Source organism: Hippopotamus amphibius, chromosome 2 (genome assembly GCF_030028045.1).
Source record: "Hippopotamus amphibius kiboko isolate mHipAmp2 chromosome 2, mHipAmp2.hap2, whole genome shotgun sequence".
Lineage (NCBI taxonomy): Eukaryota > Metazoa > Chordata > Mammalia > Artiodactyla > Hippopotamidae > Hippopotamus > Hippopotamus amphibius.
The window spans coordinates 229,512,792-229,531,944 of NC_080187.1; the positions used below are offsets into that span (position 1 = coordinate 229,512,792).

Below are 19,153 nucleotides of genomic sequence, written 5' to 3' on the forward strand. Positions count from 1 at the left end.
ATATAATTCAGCATAATCTCATTCTACCAGCGCATTGCAAGAAAGAGACTATGCTCTTTTTTTTAAATGAGCATGGACTAACTAGCCGTAAAGCATAATAATGTTAGTGAGAATTAGCACTTACCACATATGCATCACCCAGAAGGAAATAGGGATCGTGAGACGTAAGTACAAAAGCCCAGTGAGTTGAACCTTTTTTTATGGAGTGCTTTCTTTGAGCAGATTTCTCATGCACGGCTCTATGGCTGTTTTTCAGTGTCCTTTCTCGTTGAGGGTTCTGTGGACCTTTTGAGCAGTAATGATTCATTGCCGCTTGGCGTTCTGCAGGGCGTTTGAGTTCCTGCCTCTGCTCACTAAATGCCAGGAGCCCCTAGTTATCCTCATCACCCCAACCACCCCCACACATTTCCAAATGGCTTCTCGTGGGTGATACCTCCCCTGGCTGAGAACTACTGTCTGTGGTTCTAGGGTGGGGCTTGGAGAAGAAATTGGACCTCATTTGGAATTTCCAGAGAGTAGATCTTTTAGAATTTTATGAGACATTGGCTGTAGGATTCTGAAAGAGTTAATCTGCCGCATTATAGTTCCTGATTCAAATCCAGAGATGTGTAACTACCCGTGTTCTGTGTAACTTGGTTGCAGGCTGGGCCCCCGCAAAGGTAAACTCCAGTGCATCATAAAGCAGGCCAAAGACTAGGCTGATGGGGCGAGGGGGAGTGGTGTATAGAAATTAATCACCCTTTCTTATTAACTAAAAGGGTTGTTTTTTTTTTTTTATTTAAGAGGGGTGTGTGTGTGTGTGTGTGTGTGTGTATTTTAACACTTTGTCTATATGATCTTTTCAGGAGAATTTTACTTTTTCTTTTAGCTATGTCAGTGTATTGAAACCATTTCCTTCCCTCTTAGAAAGAAAATTTCTGCTTTATTTGGGTTACATGTAAAATGAAACAGAAAGATTAGCAAAGAGTACCTGTGCTTGCCTGTTGAAACTGCCTACACATCTAACAGGATTCTATCAACACTTTGTCTTGGCCCCATTAGGTTCACAAGGTATGTGCCCTTTCCTCAACAACACGTCTCATTGCATGCAATTGCTCTCAACTCAGGCAACTCAGGTAGGGGTGGAAGGCAAAAGGTTTCCTCTTCCCCATTAAGAGTCAGTGATGTAGCATTTCTATGCACTAATGATAAACAAGCTGGAAAGGGAATTAAAAACACAATTCCATTTCCAATATCATGAAAAAGAATAAAATACTTAGGAATTAAGTAAGGAGATAAAAGACTTGTACAATAAAAACTACAAAACATTGCTGAAAGAAATTAAAGAAGACATAAATAAATGGAAAGACATCCCGTGTTCATAGATTGGAAGACTTAATATTATTAAAATGTCAGTACTACTCAAAGCAATCTACAGATTCAATGTAATTTGTATTAAAATTCCAGCAATAATTTTTGCAGAAATAGAAAAATCCATCCTAAAATTTTTATGGAAGTTCAAGGACCCTGAATAGCCAAAAAGAATCTTGAAAAAGAACAAGTTAGAGGACTCACACTTCATCATCTCAAAACTCACTACAAAGCTACAGTAATAAAAAATTATAATACTGACATAAAGATAGACATACACCAATGGAATAGAATAGAGAGACCAGAAATAAACCCTCACGTATATAATCAAATGATTTTGAACAACAATGATGAGACCATTCAATAGAGAATGAACAATCTTTTCAAGAAATGGTGCTGGGAAAACTAGATATCCACATGTAATAATAATAATAATAATAATAATAATAATAATAGAGCTAGACCCTTACCTCACACCATATACAAGAATCAACTCAAAATGGATTAAAGTCATAAACATACGAGAAAATGTAGGGGAGGAAAGCTTTTCCTTGTAATTACCTCCATTTCTAGCAAAGTTAACTGCAATAAGCCTAACTTGTTCACAAATTAAGTCTAATTTCAATAACCTTAGCCTGATTATTTACATAATAATCAGCAGCAAGAATAGTGATTAACCCTGTAGACTCTAAGTTTGCTTTGCTGGAAATTTTTATAAGGAATCTCAGAGTAAACACTGAAAAGCCTCTCTAGGCTAGGAAGCCAAGCAGAGAGTTTGCCATCAGACTTTGCCTGTAATACCTATAGATTTGGGTGCATTTTTCTCTTTTTGAGATCTGCAAAATATCTGAAGTTTCCCAGGCCTGACAGGAGGTGACCTTCCTTACTCACCTGGTAAGGCTGCCAGGAACCCTGTAAACAGGGTTGGCTGATTTTCCCAAGGAGCTTTATTGGCTCCATAAAGTCAACTTTAGTTCCTTAAAGCTTTCTGGTCATATTTGAGTTTAGGTATGTCTCTCTCAAATAAGACATTCCAGTCAAAGCCTTGGTAATATAACCAATGTTTCCAATGTGTCCTGTTACAGGGAAAACAGATTCTTATTGACCTTATGCAGATAATTATATTGCCATGAAAATAAGACTACTCTCTGAGAGTTTCTTAATTCTGGATGAACAAAGTAGGGAGGAAAAGTAAATGTTTCATCTTTGTTCACAGAGGTATACTTTACCAAATTGCTCTAAGTCATGAGTAGCTTAAGAGAAAAGAGAAAAAAAATTTCCTTAATTCTGAAAAAACAAAACATTAAAGAACCAGCAATGTTTCAAACAAAAAATCATAAAAATTATAGCCATCCTCTTCAGTTCACTCAGTCCCATGTGTAATAATTACTTCTTGTTGACCTTGATCTTCTGTTAGCAGTTTTACGAATCCAGTTTTTCTTAGAGTTCTACAAATCCTTACATAGTTCAGTGGTATGACCTGAAAGTTATCAAAAGCCTGGATTCCACAGTACTTCTCAGAGTCCTTTCCATGAATTTCTCTGGAGATGAAACTCATTTGCATAAGTCATCAAAGTAAAACGGAAACTATAAATGACAAAAGACTTTAAAATGTCAGGGTTAAAGATCTAATGAAAGCTCATTACAATGCTGTTAACAAGGAAATGTGGTTATTTCTGTAATATACATTCTAAGATAATAACTAGTGATAACACTATACCTGGACATATCAGATTTCTAGGAATTTCATATAATTTAGTTACCACCTGAGTTTACCTTATAAATACAGGATAAGATTTACATCTTCAAGGGACAGGAAAGAATGTAAGTTTTAGTTACCTCCTGACTTTACCTTATAAATAGAGGATAAGATTTACATCTTCAAGGGACAGGAAAGAATGTAAGTTTTCTACTAGGAATTTTGGAGTATTTTTATCTAGATATTATCAGAAGTCTAAAGTAATTACTATTTAATTTTATTCTTTTTTCTTAAGTCAGGACAATTGTACTGCCAATGTCTTGATTTTTTGATAATATCTGCAAATACCTGAAGGCAAATGAGAAAGGGTCTGAGTGGACTTTGAGCTGCTCTCAGAGCTGTGCTTTTGTTTTTCTAAGAATTCAGGTTGCAAATCAAGTACTGTTGGTTATAATCCCCTTTTTCTCCGGCAAGCTCTCCTCAAAGAATTGGGGAGCTCTTTCATCTTAATGCTTAAGGTTTGACCCAGGCACACTATTTTGCACTTGCCTTTTTAAATTTAGGAGAAAATTGCCTATTAAAGAGGAAATGAAAAGATTTCTGTATTCTGGAGCTTCAGGGCTTAATTCAGCAGACCTTTGAAAAGTCTGTACACAGCATTTTATAAAGGCCTTTGGATGTTCTCCTTCTTTCTGAGTACACAATTTAACCTTAGACCAATTCACCTTGGATGGGAAAGGCTCTACCTTTTCTAATATTAGTAAATATAATATACAATGTATTCTATGTATAATACAAATGTAATATATTTGCTAAACATCAGCCCCCAGCTAACCCATTTCCTGACCATTTTATCGGAAGGCCTGGGAGAAATTCTGGTCATCCATTTCCTCTGTGAGAAGGGTTGTCAATGGCCACGAATCTCTTTAATTCCTCTTTAAATTTGGTAGGATCTTCTGAAAGTGGAGGTAAAAGGGCTTTGTAACTTAAAAAATCTGTTGCTTTCCAGGGGATGTGAATTCTTTGTAGGGGGGGTGGGGGGAGGGGGTGGGGGGAGGGGGTGGAGGGAGGGGATGGGCATCCAGGATACATCGGCAAAGGACATTGTATAGAAAGACCAGAGGCTGGCAGAGCCCGATTTTGGCGCTCTGGAAAGCAGAAGGAGTTGTAAGGAATAGCAGAGAGGCTTCCTCTCCATCCTGAACGCTTCTGTTAAATTTACTTCCTGGCTTTCAGCAGTTGCATGAGTAACCTGTATTCTTGAGGCCTAGAGATCAGTGTTCTCTAAATATCTTTTAGGGAAAGGGAAAATTAAAACAGCAGCTAGATGTTTAACGGACTTTCTGGGGAAGGTGCAGGAGTTTGGGGAGTTAAGGGAATTTGCTGAGGAGATGGGGCCAGATTTTTTAAAGGGGAATTTATGTTGGATGTGGTCTTTAATTTTTGTTCTAAATCTAATGTTTGTTTTTTCACCTTGTTAAGAGAGTCCCTAAGGCTAGCCATTTAATTCCTTTGTGTTCTCTTTTTAATTTGGTCTTTCCATAGGTACCAGTAAGATAGCCATTTAGCATGACAGCGCTCTTAAAAAATCTCTTTCTTTCAAATATGGCCAGTTCAAAGGATCCTTTGGCCATTGATGAGTAGGAAATTATATTCATCTCAATAGTGACTCAAACCAATAAGCCTTTTTATGGTTTAACCAAGGATGCAAGAGGCATCCCAAAAGAGAATGCAAAAGATACAGTCCTCAGAAGATCCAGGAACTTGGTTCCCAGATTTAGCCTAAGAAAGCAAAGACCTTTGTTGTCATAGGTAGTAAAAACGGTATAGTGCAAACAGTGTCTGTGGTCTCTCACAAGGACACGAGGCCGCTCTAGTCACACCCCTACTAGTCTGTGACACCAGGCAGGCTTTTCCAGCACTAACAGGACAGCGAAGGCTAAGATGACAAAGGCCTCTTATGGACCAGGACCCCTTATGACAACCTCTCCTGAAAGCTGGCACAGTTTGATAAAGAGAACCCTGCTTGTGACTTCATGTCTCGGAATCCAGTCTGTTCAACTGGCCACCAAACGCAAGCTATGACTCACACATTCCAGCTAGCAGAAACCAGAGAACATTCTTACTGGTCACAGAGTCACGTTCTCAGGACGTAGAGCAAGATGAAAGGAAAACTTCACCCAGGTTTTACATGGAAGGGCCCGGAGCAAAGTTTGTCTAAACAGATGCCAGTCTGATAAGAACCATGAACTCACCCGGTTATGAAGCCAGCTCAGACCACAGGCTTATAGAACCAATGCCTGCATGCTACCCTATGGTTTTTTCTCTTTATGAGAAATGACACAAAAGATGGAGAAAAAGGAAAGCAATGACCATCTCTGGGTGAAAAGGAATCAGTAGATAACAAGAGTATTCATAACAAACCTTTACCAGTTGCTATAGCCAAGGAACTAAGTCATGCAAATATTTCCTCCTACAAATCTGAATTTAGAAAAAGCAAAGGACTCTTATCATTCTCACTTCTATCAGGCCTTGCAGCCAGAGATCTGGGGGAGACTGATTTCTTTCCTTCTGCCAGCACTTACCAGAGGTCCCAGGGTGTCTCAGCTGCAGCAGCCCAAAAGTGAACAGTTTCCAGGCAGGGAGAGCCCCACTTTGGGCACTAAAACTGTAGAGGAGGAAAGCTTTCCCCATCTTCCATTCTTGATTCTTTGGCTAGTCTAATAATTAAATTGATATAAGATTAACAGAAGAAAAACAAAAATTTAATTTTTGTACAGGAGCCCATAAAGATATGAGACTTAAAGAAGTGACCAAAGCAGGTAGCTTTTATACCTTTTAGACAGGGAAACAATACGTTTGTGAAGAATTGATAAGACAAAGGAGTTTGGGCTTGGGGTAGCAAATTATTGACGAAATTACAAGGTTTGTTGATACAGCCTTCTTGACCCTAAATTCCCTATCTCTGGCAATAAAGATGCCTTCTAACTTCCTGGTAGAGGGAAGGTGACCTTCAGATGGGAGGTTTATTTCCTGGTTTCATGGGGACAAAGAGAGTGAGAATATTCTTCTTTCACTGGCTGTTTTCTTAAGTAACTTTAATTCAACATAATACGCGATAGTGGCATATTTGGGGATGGCATATTCTTCTCTCCTTCAAAATAATAGGGCAAAACCTTCATGACATTAGATTTGGCAATGATTTCTTGGCTGTAACACCAAAGGCATAGGCAACAAAAGAAAAAACAGAAAATTTGGACTTCATGAAAATTAAAAACTTTTGTGCATCAACGTACACTATCAACACAGTGAAAAGGCAATCCATGGAATGGGAGAAAATATTTGCCAGCCAGATATCTGATTAGAGATTAATATGCAGAATATATAGAAAACTCCTAAATCTCAACAACACCAAACCTCCTTTTAAAATGGGCAAAAGGCTTGAACAGACATTTCTCCAAAAAAGATATGCAAATGGCCAATGAAAGCATGGAAAGGTGCTCAACACTGCTAATCATTAGGGAAAAGCGAATCAAACGGCAATGAGATACCACCTCTCACCCGTTAGGATGGCTACTATTTAAAAAAAGAAAGAAAATCACGTGTTCATGAGGATGAGGGGAGACTGGCAGCCCTGTGCACTTTTAGTGATGATGTAAAACGGTACAGCTGCCGTGTGCAACAGTATTGCTGTCCCCCCAAAAATTAAAAATAGACTTACCCAGTGATCCAACACCTCCATTCCTAGATGTATACTCTAAAAAATGGAAAGCAGAGTCTTGAGGAGACATGTGCACTCACATGTACACATATCATAGCAGCAGTGTTCACAGTAGCTAAAGCTTGGAAGCAACCCAAGTGCCCATTAGTGAATTAAGACAGTCATGTAAAGACGAATACTGTAGAGAACCCCAGAACGCAGCTACTGGAAGACACTTGGCCAAATTACAGCCTTGAACATCCTCTCCCCAACCCTGGGATTATTTTTATTTTAGAGTCAGAACCTCTATTGCCAAAGCACATGACCCCCAGAACAGTGAGAAGATCTCCTAGCTTCCCCTCAGTTGTGGTCCATTGTCTCTGAGAACCTTCCTTATAAGCACAGGAAAAGCTAGGAGGCTGCTCAATGACCACTCTGCCATATTTAAGCACTGATCAGAGCAACAGAACTCCAGGGAAGACTATTTGCGACTCCTGAGCCCACATGAGATATTCCATTCAGTCACGCACATTTGTTTTACATTTCTTAAAGTGGCAAATATGAACATGTATGTCAATAAGACCCAATATTTTCTATCCATCTTTTCCAGCCTTACCGGATATCGCCACTTTATAATGTATAGAAGCAGACTGAGCAAATCATTATGATCTACAGCATTATATGAATCATCCACTTTTTTTTCAAGAATTTTATTGAGATACAATTGACATACAATAAACTGCATATGTTTAAAGTGTAAAAAAAAAAAAAAAAAAGACGAATACTGTATGAGTCCACCCCATAGGGTACCTAGAGTAATCAAAGCCATAGACACAGAAAATAGAATGGTGGTTTCCCAGGCTGGGGGAGAAAGGGATGGGTGTTATTGTTTAATGGGTACAGAGTTTCAGATTTGTAAGATGAAGAGAGGGGGTGTGTGTGTGTGTGTGTGTGTGTGTGTGGTGTGTTGTCCAAATACTTCAAGCTTAGAAGATAAGCTAACTTTTTTTATTTACCATAGTCACTTTTTAGGAAAATGGATCCAATTCCAATGTGTGGAGGGGGGCAGTTCCCTTCACACCAATAAACAATCCTCTGATGCCAGTTGAGTGTCCTACAGTTTAACTTAATTCTTTTTTTATAATTAATTAATTTATTTATTTATTTATTAGCTGCATTGGGTCTTCGTTGCTGCGTGTGGGCTTTCTCTAGTTGCGGTGAGCAGGGGCTACTCTTTGTTGCAGTGCACGGGCTTCTCATTGCGGTGGCTTCTCTTGTTGCAGAGCACAGGCTGTAGGCATGCCGGCTTCAGTAACTGCAGTACGCAGGCTCAACAATTGTGGCTCATGGGCTCTAGAGCACAGGCTCAGTGGTTGTGGCACACAGGCTTAGTTGCTTCGTGGCATGTGGGATCTTCCTGGCCCAGGGATTGAACCTGAGTCCCCTGCATTGGTAAGCAGATTCTTAACCACTGAGCCACCAGGGAAGTCCCTAACTTAATTCTTTAATTCTGCCACTGTCTACCTAGGGATAGCATCAGGTTCCACAGGGTAAGGGTCTGATCTTACAAGACTGCCTTCTCCTCCCCCAACCCACACACACAATTCAGGCCCCCATTGCAAGCCCAGGTTGTTACCTGTACTTCTGACTGACTGGCTATACATCAGAGATTCCCATGGCCTCCTCCTTGGTTTTGATTAATTTACTGTTACAGAACGCAGAGAAACATTTCACATACTAGGTTACCAGTTTATTATAAAAAAATATAACTCAGGAAGAGCCAGATGGAGGAGAGGGGAAGGACACGATACGGAGAAAGGGTGCAGAGCTCTCACAGCCTCCCTAGGTGGGCCACTTTTCCAACATCTTTCATGCATTCACCAACTTGGGTGCTCTCCAGACTCGTTCTTTTGGGGTTTTATGGAGCGTCCCCTTACATCATCACAATTAATTAAATCATTGACTACTGGCTGATAGTTCAACCTCCAACCCTTTTTCCCATCCAGGAGGTTCGGGCGGGGGGTGGGTACAGAACGTTCCCGCCCTCTAATCACATGGTCGGTTCTCCTGGCAAACAGGACCCCAACCTCAGGTTGTCTAAGGGCTTTCCAAAAGTCACCTCATTCACATAAAATACCTTTATTGGTCTCATCACAGGAGATTCCAAGGGTTTTAGGAGCTCTGTTGCAAGAATAGGTCAAAGACCAAATATATATTTCTTATAAATCTCAATATCACATACATCTTTGGAACACTAGTCTAGGACTCTACCGTTTTTTTAGTTTACAAGAGGGGGATTTCTTCATTGTTTTTATGGGAAAGCAGAGGGATGTAAAAAAAGAGGAAAATACACTAAGTGGTTCTAAAAATGACCCTAGATTTTGTTAAGTCATATGGTAAAACGAAAACATACAGGATCTTCCTAAAACCAGAAGCACAAACCAAAACCTTTGTCTGCTTTTTTTCTTAAGTCCATTTAGGTTTTCTTTGTTCTATCCCCAGCATTCATCCCTCTTCTTTTCCCATCTCAACACCCCACCTTCCCTCTTTTCTTCTCCACCTGCACAGAGGTCTCCTTCTATGGCAGGTAGAATAAAGGTCCCCAAAGATGTCCATGTGCTCATGCCTGGAACCTGCAGATTGTTGTGTTACGTGACAAAGGGGAATTAAGGTTGCAAACGGAATTAAAGTTGCTAATCGGCCTACCTAAAGATACAGAGGTTATTCTGTATTATCAGGGTGGACCCAGTGTGGCTGCAGTGGTTTTTAAAAGTGGGAGAAGCAGGCAGAGGAGAGTCAGAGAGAGAGGTGAAAACAGAAGTGATCAGAATGATATAGCGTGAGAAGCAGTCAACTCACCTTTGTTGGTTTTGAAAATGAAGAAAAAAGCCAAGAGCCAAAGGATGCGGCAACCTTTAGAAGCTATAAAAGCAACGGAAACATTTTCTTAGAACTCCAGAAGGAACAAAGCCTAGCCAGTATCCTGATTTTAGCCCAATAGTGCCTATTTCAGACTTCTAAACTCCAGAACTGTAAGATAATACATGTATATTCTTTAAGCTACTAAATTTGCAGGAATGTGTTACCACAGCAATAGAAAACTCATACAGTTTCCATCTCAGCCTCCTCAGCACAGCTACAGCCTTTTCCAGGAAACATAAACGGGCATGAGGACATAGACTTTCCTGGATGCTCAAATGAAAATAATGGGTCATTTAGTCAGTTAATGGCAGATCTGTCAGCCAACGGCAGAGAAACCCATAATAATAGTGGTATAAACAAGATACGTGCTTATTTCCCTTCACATAGATGGCAGCCTGTCCACAGCTGGCATGCTGGCTCTACAGTATCAGGAAGGACCCAGATCCTTCCTGCTCATCCTGGAGTGCAGCCCAGATGTTTAAGGTGGAGCTCTGTGATGAACGTGACTACCTTCTATGCCAGCAGCAGAAGGCAAAGGACACATCCCTTCCCTACAAGAACACGTCTGCTTCTGTCTCAATGGCTGAAACTTAGTCCTATGACCATACCAAACTGCAGGGGAGCCTGGGAATGTATCTTTCAGCAAATATACCCAACTATACTTCAGGGTTCTCGCAGTATCTGTTAAAAAGAAAAAAAAATGTTATCACAAATGAAGACGAGGAAAAGGGTGTTGGAAGCAAGCAGTGGTCTCTACCACAAGTTACTACGTGTTATGGTTTAGATTTAAGGACAGAAGAATAGCTGACTAGACTCTCAAAACTCCCGCAGGCCCAATGAGGATCTGGAAGTTCTGTGATTGTCTGTATACTAGTGTGATGAATGCCAGTTTGGAGAAAACGTTGACTTCACAGAACAGTGTCCAGGGGCCTGTAGATGGTGGCTCCTTCCATCTTCGGATGAAAGGAAGACTTAGGCTACCCTGCTGGGTGAGTCAGTGTTCCATCTTAGCCTTGTGAAGTTTTGCAAGGCTGGTCAATGTCCATTTGATTTGGGGGCATGTAATGTCCCTGCGGGGCTGAGATGATTAAGTCCCCAACCGCGCTGATGGAACCACAGTTGTTCTTAAAGCCTCCTTTTTGGGTTTGTTTTTGTATGCAAGATCCCTCCCTTGATCTTCAAGCATTTCAAAGTAGAGTGCAGAGATCTTTGCAGCTTTGAAATTGTTTCAGTCTTCCTTCCCATTTCATTGTCCCCAAACCCTTTGAAAATAAATTGAGGGAATAGTTACCTGTCTTCCCATTCATACTGTAAATGCTGTTGGGCTGGCTTTTGCAGTATTCTTTATAAAATAATGTTCTCTATGAAGAGACTTCTTTGTTTACAGAGAGTTACGCCTAATTTCATCTTTTGTCTTGAAGAACTAGATATCAAGAAGTAAGAACCAAAGAAGATAAGTTATTGTGGGAAGACATTCGGGAACCTTTCTGAAACCTTGAAAATGTTAAAGTACGTGGGCCGAGCGATGGGATTCAGAATGTCCTGCTTGAGCAGTGGAGGAACTGAGGGTGCGGGGCGTGGAGACTAATATCACCCTGTTTGGTCCTGAAGGATGGCTGGTTAGCCAAAGACGGGTAAGATTCCTCAGAGCAGGAACAACCTAAGACAGGCACAGCCGCAGAGGGGCCAACAGGGGTGATGCCTAGAGCCTTCCTTATATCACCCTGTTTGGCCCTGGAGGATGACTGGTTAGCCAGAGACAGGTAAGATTCCTCAAGGGAGGAACAACCTAAGACAGGCACAGTCGCAGAGGGGCCAACAGGGGTGGGGCACAGACCCCTAATATCTGAGAGAGGTCTCCTGCCCCCAGGGCTGTTTTGCTCTCCACCCCCAGCTCAGATCCACACCTGCTCAACTCGGACCCAGGAAGTAAACAAAGATCATTGCCCCAGTCATGTGAGGCCTTTGATTGTTTATGAGTGTAACCTGAGAATGCTGGCTGAAGAACTCAGTAAAAGCAACCTGGGATGAGTCAGCAGGGCTCTTGATCCGAGAGGTCTTGAGCCCCCCGTCCCACTTTTCTCTTCAGTCTGTGTCTGTGTCTTCTTCAAGCTTGCGGCACCCGTCACTCACCTCGAGTCGCCGAGCTGGTCTCGGCAAGTTATAGACTTTGGTTTTTTTGGTAATTAAATAAAATTGTTTCTTGATTTTCGTGGATATGTAAAAACCTATGTACTGAACTTATTGTGGGCTATTTCTCCTTTTATAGGTTTTCTATGTGTCCTGTTTCCTTTTTTGAGATGGTAGCCTGATCCTACTTTATCCCTAGATAAAAATATTCCCCAAAGCTAGCAGAAGTCACAGTTTTTAATATAATATCTTCAGAACAAGATCCGACTGTTTGTTGACCGAAGCAGTGTTTAATGCTTCTCATTTCTTGGGTCACGCCCTCTAGTTAAATTGCAGCTCTCGGACGTCGCTTCACTATTGGGTGTCAGTGACCTCAAGGGGCAAATTTACACAGACGGTCCTGAAATAGCACATGGCACCTTGACGTGGAATAAGACCTGATCAGAATATGGGGGAAGTGGGCACTGAAAATAAAATAGGATGTTTTCTGAGATGAATAGCAAGAATAAGGTGAGGTGGTGGGTCAAGAAATAGAAGAGAAATGAGATTGGAATAGGACTTGAAGGGAGCGAAGGGTAAGGATGGTGGGCCGTCTGGCAGAGCCAGAGACAAAGAAACCATCTCACCATCTACATAGGCACAGAACTCCACTCTCTAAGCGTCTCTGTTCCGTTCCCATATTTATAAAAGTATTAAGTCTGTTGCGCTTAGTTTAGAGGACCGCTGGTGAACTCAGTTGAAGCAGATAACAGCATAGACATAGCAACCCCTCCCCCTTGGCATCATAGATTGTTCCTGAAGGATTATGAGTAGAGTAATTGGCTATGAATCAAGCCATATTTCAAATAGAGTGGAGAGAAAAAACCATTTAAAACGATGCAAGATCAGCAACACAAAACAGCCACACCTCCTATTGCAGTGTCTCTGCAGTGTAATAGACTGAGGTGCTTGCAGTTAATCAGAGTCGACGTGTGAGCCTGTCAAGAGAACATTGTAAACATAGTGTCTTTCATCCTTAGGGATTATATAATTTACCATTTCTGCCTCTGCTCACCTTTCATTCCTCATCCTCGGAGGGAGCTTAACACAGTACCTAACAATAGCAGTACCCAATAAAGAACCATAAAAATGCCTACTGTCACCCTTACTGTCTTGAACTTATTTCATAAATTGACATAAATTTAATAACTTGATGTCTTAATGTGGCAGCACATCTTATCTGATTTGATGAACGTTATTCTTTCCCCCCCCTGAAGAAGGGCTGGAAGGGCAGAGGTAGAGAGCCGGAAAAGCAGAGCTCCTCTTCTGGTCTGCCTGCCACTCAGACGCGGTGCTGGACTGGGGCTGTGGACGCCTGGAGGAGCCTGGCCTGACTGCAGCCGTCCTTTGGGGGCCCCCCGGTTGTGGTGAGCCGGCACATTTGACAGCTGATGACTTCTCTGATGCATTGCTCCTCCTTGCTTTCTTTCCTAGTGCGTCTGAGAAGCCCGCCCAGCATTCCAATGGCCAGCAACAACACGGCCAGCATAGCTCAAGCCAGGAAACTGGTGGAACAGCTGAAGATGGAAGCCAACATCGATAGGATAAAGGTGAGGATGGCGTGACCCACACAGCTCAGCTGGCCTTGGCGGTCAGGGGCGGGACTTGCGGCCGTGTGTCGCTTGACTGCTTTTCTAAGGAGAGTGCCGACGCCAGGGGTGGTGGGAGAGAAACTCAACGGTTAGGCAAAAGTTCATTTTTCTAATGTGTCTTTGCCTTCTCTGGATTTCTCCAGAATAAAATGACAGTATAAATTAAAATTGGTTCTCCATGTAGACTTCAAAACAAGACTTAAGCTCATGGCTGAATTCTAGCCAAGGGATTTGGAAAACCCATAATACATAGAAATCCACTAGTTCACTTCTCTGACCTTGTAAAGACGCTCTTCTCACTCGGGTTTAATTTTTTCTGTCCTGACGTAGGTCCTAATTTTTAGAGTCTATCTTCATGTCTAATCCTTCTATTCACCAGTGCAGGTTATTTTTTCTTCTTCTTTATACCTTATTGAATTTTTTTTCTTCAGAACACAAAAACCCCACGAGGTCTCCCTGAGAAGTCAAACAGCATAGAGCGTTCCTGGAAGTTAACAGTTGACTGCTTTCTTTCTCTCACTCCCCAGATCTAACCCGACAGCTTTGCCTGAAGTTGGACTTAACATACTGAGCCAGGACTTTAAATCCAAACCTTTTGTTGGCAGATTTTCCATGTAAATTAACCCACACAGGTAGCTTCTGCAGGGTAGTAGAGTAAATGTTTATCAACTCTCAAAGCTTCACTTGCCCAGAAGACCTGAGCATTTTATGAAATGGAACTCAGCAACATATTTTATTTTACTAAATTTAGAACATTCTCCCAAATGCTTTTTGTAAACTGGAAGATTTGTCCGTACCTGACGTAGCAACCTGAACAACCCAGCCATCCTTTGGAATGTGCTCCTAAAGCAAGAGTCAGTACATCGTGGCTCATGGGCCAAAACCACTACCTGGTTTTGTCAATAAAGCTTTATTAGAACACAGCCCCGCCCTTTCAGTCACATAGTGTCTGTGGCTACTTTCACACCTCAACAGCAGGGCAGAGTAGTTGCAACAGAGACCATATGGCCACAACGCCTAAAATTTTTACTTTCTGGCCTTTTAGAGAAAGACTCTGCTGAACACTGTTCTACAGCAATGGTTCTCAGCCCACCTGTCTATTCAAATCACCCAGGGAATTTTATAAAAGGACCGATTCTAAGACCACACTGTAGACCAATTAAATTAGAATCCATCAGGGTATGATTCAGGCAGCAGTATTTTTTTTTATTATCCGTTAATTTCAATGTATAGTTAAAGCTGGGCACCGAGGTCCTGTGGGAAGGGGTTTGCTCCTGATAACTCCCCTCAGGTCTGGGCTAGAGCCTGAAGGGAGAGCTGGTCTGCCTCCACCAGGACGCCGAGCAGATCTCCATAGACATTGTTCCGTCTACCCTGAACCTCCTCTGTAAGACCTGAGTCCTGGTAATGGACCACGAGAAGTAAACAGCTGCTTCTTTCTTACGGCAGCTTTGATTCTTCTTTATTTATGAATGTGATAAAGGGTCCTCACTCTCTGTCTTGCGCCTCCGTTACCTTCCTCCTCTCCTTTTTGCCCTTGGCCTCTTCTTCTTCATTTCCCTTCTTAAAAGAAGTACAGTGTGGCAAGTGGGCACAGTACCTGCTGAGAGAAGTGAGGTGGCCCAGAGACTGTGGCACCAAAAAGAGGCATTCAGTCCTTTTTTTTTTTTTTTTTTTTTGTCTTCTTGTGGGGAGGTTCTGCCCGTGGGCCTCTGGGAAACCACTCTGTCTTTGGAGTGGCCCAGCGTGGGGGTGGCCCAGCGAAGATAAAGGTGTTCACAGAGCACTGGTGTGGTTGGCGTTTTCTGTTACCATCCAGCCCGCCAGGCCCACACCCTGAAGGAGGATGCGAAGGTGCTGGCAGTGGGAGGAACGGGACAAAAACACCTTCTCAGCCGCAGGTCAGACCTTCATCACCATGGATTACGGACTGCAAGGCACTCTTAGCGGATCTTTGCAACCCCATCTCCATCCCTGCCGTCACGTAGCCTCCGTGCAGCGGCCAAAGACAACTTTCTACAAGAAAACCTCGGCAGGCTCCTCTCCTACTGAAGAACTTTTCCTGATTCCCATCACCTGGAAAATGAAATTCAGACTCTTTAGCAGAGTGTGCCAGGTCCTTCGGGCCCCTGCCCCTCTTTTCCGCTTCATCCCCTTCCTCTCACGCACATGCGATACTGAACCGTTTTTAATCCCCTTGATGGGAGTCTCAAATGCCTTCAACATTCGCTCTTGTCCTCTCTACTTTCTGCTACAGTCACTCCAGTGACTCCTTGAAGACTCAATCGTTATATCCTTTAAGACGCTTTCCCAGACCTTCATCATAAGGTTGCATTTTTGCTATTTTTTGCTTATTCATTTATCCCTTTATCCAATAAATGTTTTATTGAGAGCTTTCTAAATTGCCAGGCCTTGTTAGGTCCTAGAGATGTAGAGCTAGACAAAAGAGAAGACATGAGTCTTGCTGTCCAGAATCTCCTGGTCTAGTAAGAGGTTACCAAAAAAATGAACAAGACCTCTTACTAACACAAGATATCCAAAAGCATAAATACCAAATATCACGAGAAAGAAGCCAGCACCACGCCCTGATGCCCTTCGTATACTGCTCCTGAAGAGACCCAATAAGTCACTATCTCTTTTAGAGAGACACAGCCTTAGCCTCATAAACTGAACAGTCAGTGACTGCCTTCCTAAGTGGTGGTGACTTTCATATCTCAATTCCTCCTGACATCATTAGACCTGAAATTGTTGGAAATACAGCAGCAGCCTATATCTCAGCATTTGTCCTGCATACCAGAGGCAGGCAGGCATGCTGTGGTGAAATGTCAGATTATTTTTAGTTTAGCGCTTGGGTAAAACTGCGAGTGTGTTGACACCGCTGTCGGCTAGCTGGTTGAGGGCTTGGTTATCTGCTGTTAGGGGTCCCTTCTAGGCTTCTTAGGGTTCAGTCTCCTCCACCTACTTTCCGTCCATGATCCTGTCAGCAAGAAGAGGCTTCTCTCTGAAGATCCCAAGTTTCTGATTTTCCGATCAGAGCAGTGACCTCCTCAAGCCATAAGGCAGCAGTGGTTTTACGTCCGTCTGGCAGAGCCTAGTGCAGCGGAGGCAACAAGGACCAAGGAAAAGGGGTACAGCCGACACTGGGGCTGTCGAGGGTCCCTTATTCCTCCTGTGGCCCCCAGAATAACCTGGGCTGCCTGGAGCAGCCCTCCCATGTGAGGGTCTTGATAGAATATTCATTTTTAAACCTTCTTGTTTCCTATCCCTTTGCATCACAGACCCTGGGAGACTTGGGCTAATGAACCCATTATCTGTTCATAAGCCTCAGGCATATATAAATGATACTCCCAGGCTCTCTGTGTTTCTTTCTTAGCATTTCATTTGAGGACAGAAAGGAAAGAGAAACCAAGGAAAGCTGGAAAGGGCTCTGGGCAAAGGGGCAGTGAGAGGCTATGGAGACTGTGACACCCAGATGCACAAATCAAGATGCACAAATCAAGATGCACAAATCAAGATGCACTGCTGTTGAGCGAAGGCCAGTGAAAGAAAGCCTTTCCTGAGAGCACAAGGCAGAGAGCAGGTGCAAAAGCAAAGGACAGTAGGACTTCAGTAAATCTATTCATTGATCGCTATATTTGGACTCTGGGTTTCTAATAATAGAAACCTAACCCAGGCTGGCTTAAGCAAAAAGAAGGGGTTGATTTTAAAAGATACAGGGCATCTCAGAATCTAAGAGCAGAAATGCAGCTGATTAAGCAGGGGGCGTGAGAGCTGGGTGGCCAGCGGGAACCGCAAGAGCTCTGCAACGTATGTGCCTCTGCTCCTCCCTGTGTAGCTGCCTCTTTCTCTTCCTGGGAGGAATCGCTTTCTCAGCTGCCTCTGCCCTAGGGCAGACACGAGATGGCTGCCCATGGCTCCCGGCATCACACGTCACACTCTCAGCTCCATGGAGAAAGAGAGGGACGCGTGTCATCCCTTTCAGTCTCACTTCCATATTCCTAGCGTGGTGTGCTTGTTCTACCAGGGCTGAGCCACCTGCAGCTTCCATCAGCTGACACCAGAACGCAACCACATTGCGCAAACGTGGCTCCTAGGAACTAACCCACCCATGTGGGCAGGAAGGGGACCGTTCGTTAAGGAGGGGTGGGGATCGTTGTAAGCTGGAAGGACACCCTTTAACAGAGGGCACTGTTGACATCATGAATAATGTAGATGTAAGTTTAGAAGAAAGCCAAGGCCAGAAGCTTGGGTGAAATGATTGCTTCTTATTTAATTGGATGTTCCTTAAATTGGCCCCACAGAAAAATGTCAAAATTATTTTTCATTTCCCACCAATCGTTCCAATAGACCTTTCCAGCTGGCTCTTCTCACTGTCTCAAGAATATGCTACGCAGATGCCCATCTCTCTGGTTATTCTGGATCCCTCACTGAGAACACTCTTTCTTTTTCTGTCTCCTATAGACTAAATGTGTCGCTCCCAAAATTTGTATGTTAAAATCTTAACACCCAATGTGATAGTATTTGGAGGTGGGGCCTTTGGGGAGTTATTAGGTCATGAAGGCAGAGCCCTGAGGAATGGGATTAGTGCCCTCATAAAGAGACTCAGAGAGCTCCCTTGCCCCTTCCACCATGTGAGGTTATAGCAAGAAGAAGGGCATGTGTGAGCCAAGAAGCCAGACCCTCAATGGACCCTGAATCTGCCGGCGCCTTGACCTCAGACTTCCCAGCCTCCAGAACAGTAAGAAGCAGTTCTCATAGTTTACAATCCACCCATTTGGGATATTTTGTTACAGCAGCCCAAGCGGACTCGGCCGTTATCCAAACCTTGCTCCTCTATCATGGGTCAGCTTAAATTCCCACGTGTTCATGAATCTCCTTTTCTATTCTGATCATACTTCCAACTCAATTTATGAAGTAATTTTACCTTCATGAGATACATTTTTCAAACTAGACTACAGTCCTCAACGCCAAAGACCTTGTTATCTACTTCTTGGTGATGAGATATGCAGGCAGTCAGAAAATACTTTGTCTTTAGTGGATAGCTTTAAGTTCATGTACTAAGAGTGTCGTCATATAACAAGACATTAGGAACTATGTTTTGCATGACATTTCCAGTTACACTTATGGTCTGGGAAATTCTAAGCGTGACATCACTGGCCAGATAAAACTCATCATAATAGGAGAAAATTCAGTGAAATACCAAAAGCAAGGGCAGAATTGCTCATTTTAAGACAGGTAAATTGTTTCACGTCAGGTGTATGGTAGCAAGTAGCCAGGGTTTATGGTAGACCTTCTTTTGAAAACAGTTCAACATAAAAAGAACAGACTGATTTTCATATCTGACATATATGTGTAATTTTTGAACCAAATATAATCTTTCTGACAACTGGCTCATAATACAGTGGAGTTGAACTTCAGGAAAAGCTGTACTGAGAAACAAGCCAGTTAGACATCACGCTTCATTCTAGAGAGGGGACAGACATCCTAAGTTTGCGACTTTTCAAATACTTTTCCAGCATTTGAATTGAAAGTTCTAACATCTCTTCCCTAAAATGCCCGCATTGAATTCATTGGGAAGAGTGAGATTAGACCTTCCTTATAGGCCAATTGAAAGTATTTTCAGGGTTAATAAAATAGCTATAGTATGTCTAGAACTTACAGAGGAAAAGGCTGTGTTCAAAGATATCTAGTCCTCATTCATTTGATTTGCTGGAAGTGGAG

General features: G+C 42.5%; 1 protein-coding gene across 3 annotated transcripts in view; it reads left to right on the top strand.

The window, feature by feature from the left end:
* Positions 1–19,153, top strand: part of GNG2 (G protein subunit gamma 2) — a 116,290-nt gene that overhangs the window by 81,568 nt on the left and 15,569 nt on the right. For all 3 annotated transcript variants that reach the window (XM_057723866.1, XM_057723867.1, XM_057723868.1), the window contains one exon: positions 13,275–13,390. In XM_057723866.1, the coding sequence (XP_057579849.1) occupies positions 13,304–13,390 (87 nt within the window). In that variant the 5' untranslated portion in view covers positions 13,275–13,303. The remainder of the gene's footprint in view (positions 1–13,274; positions 13,391–19,153) is intronic.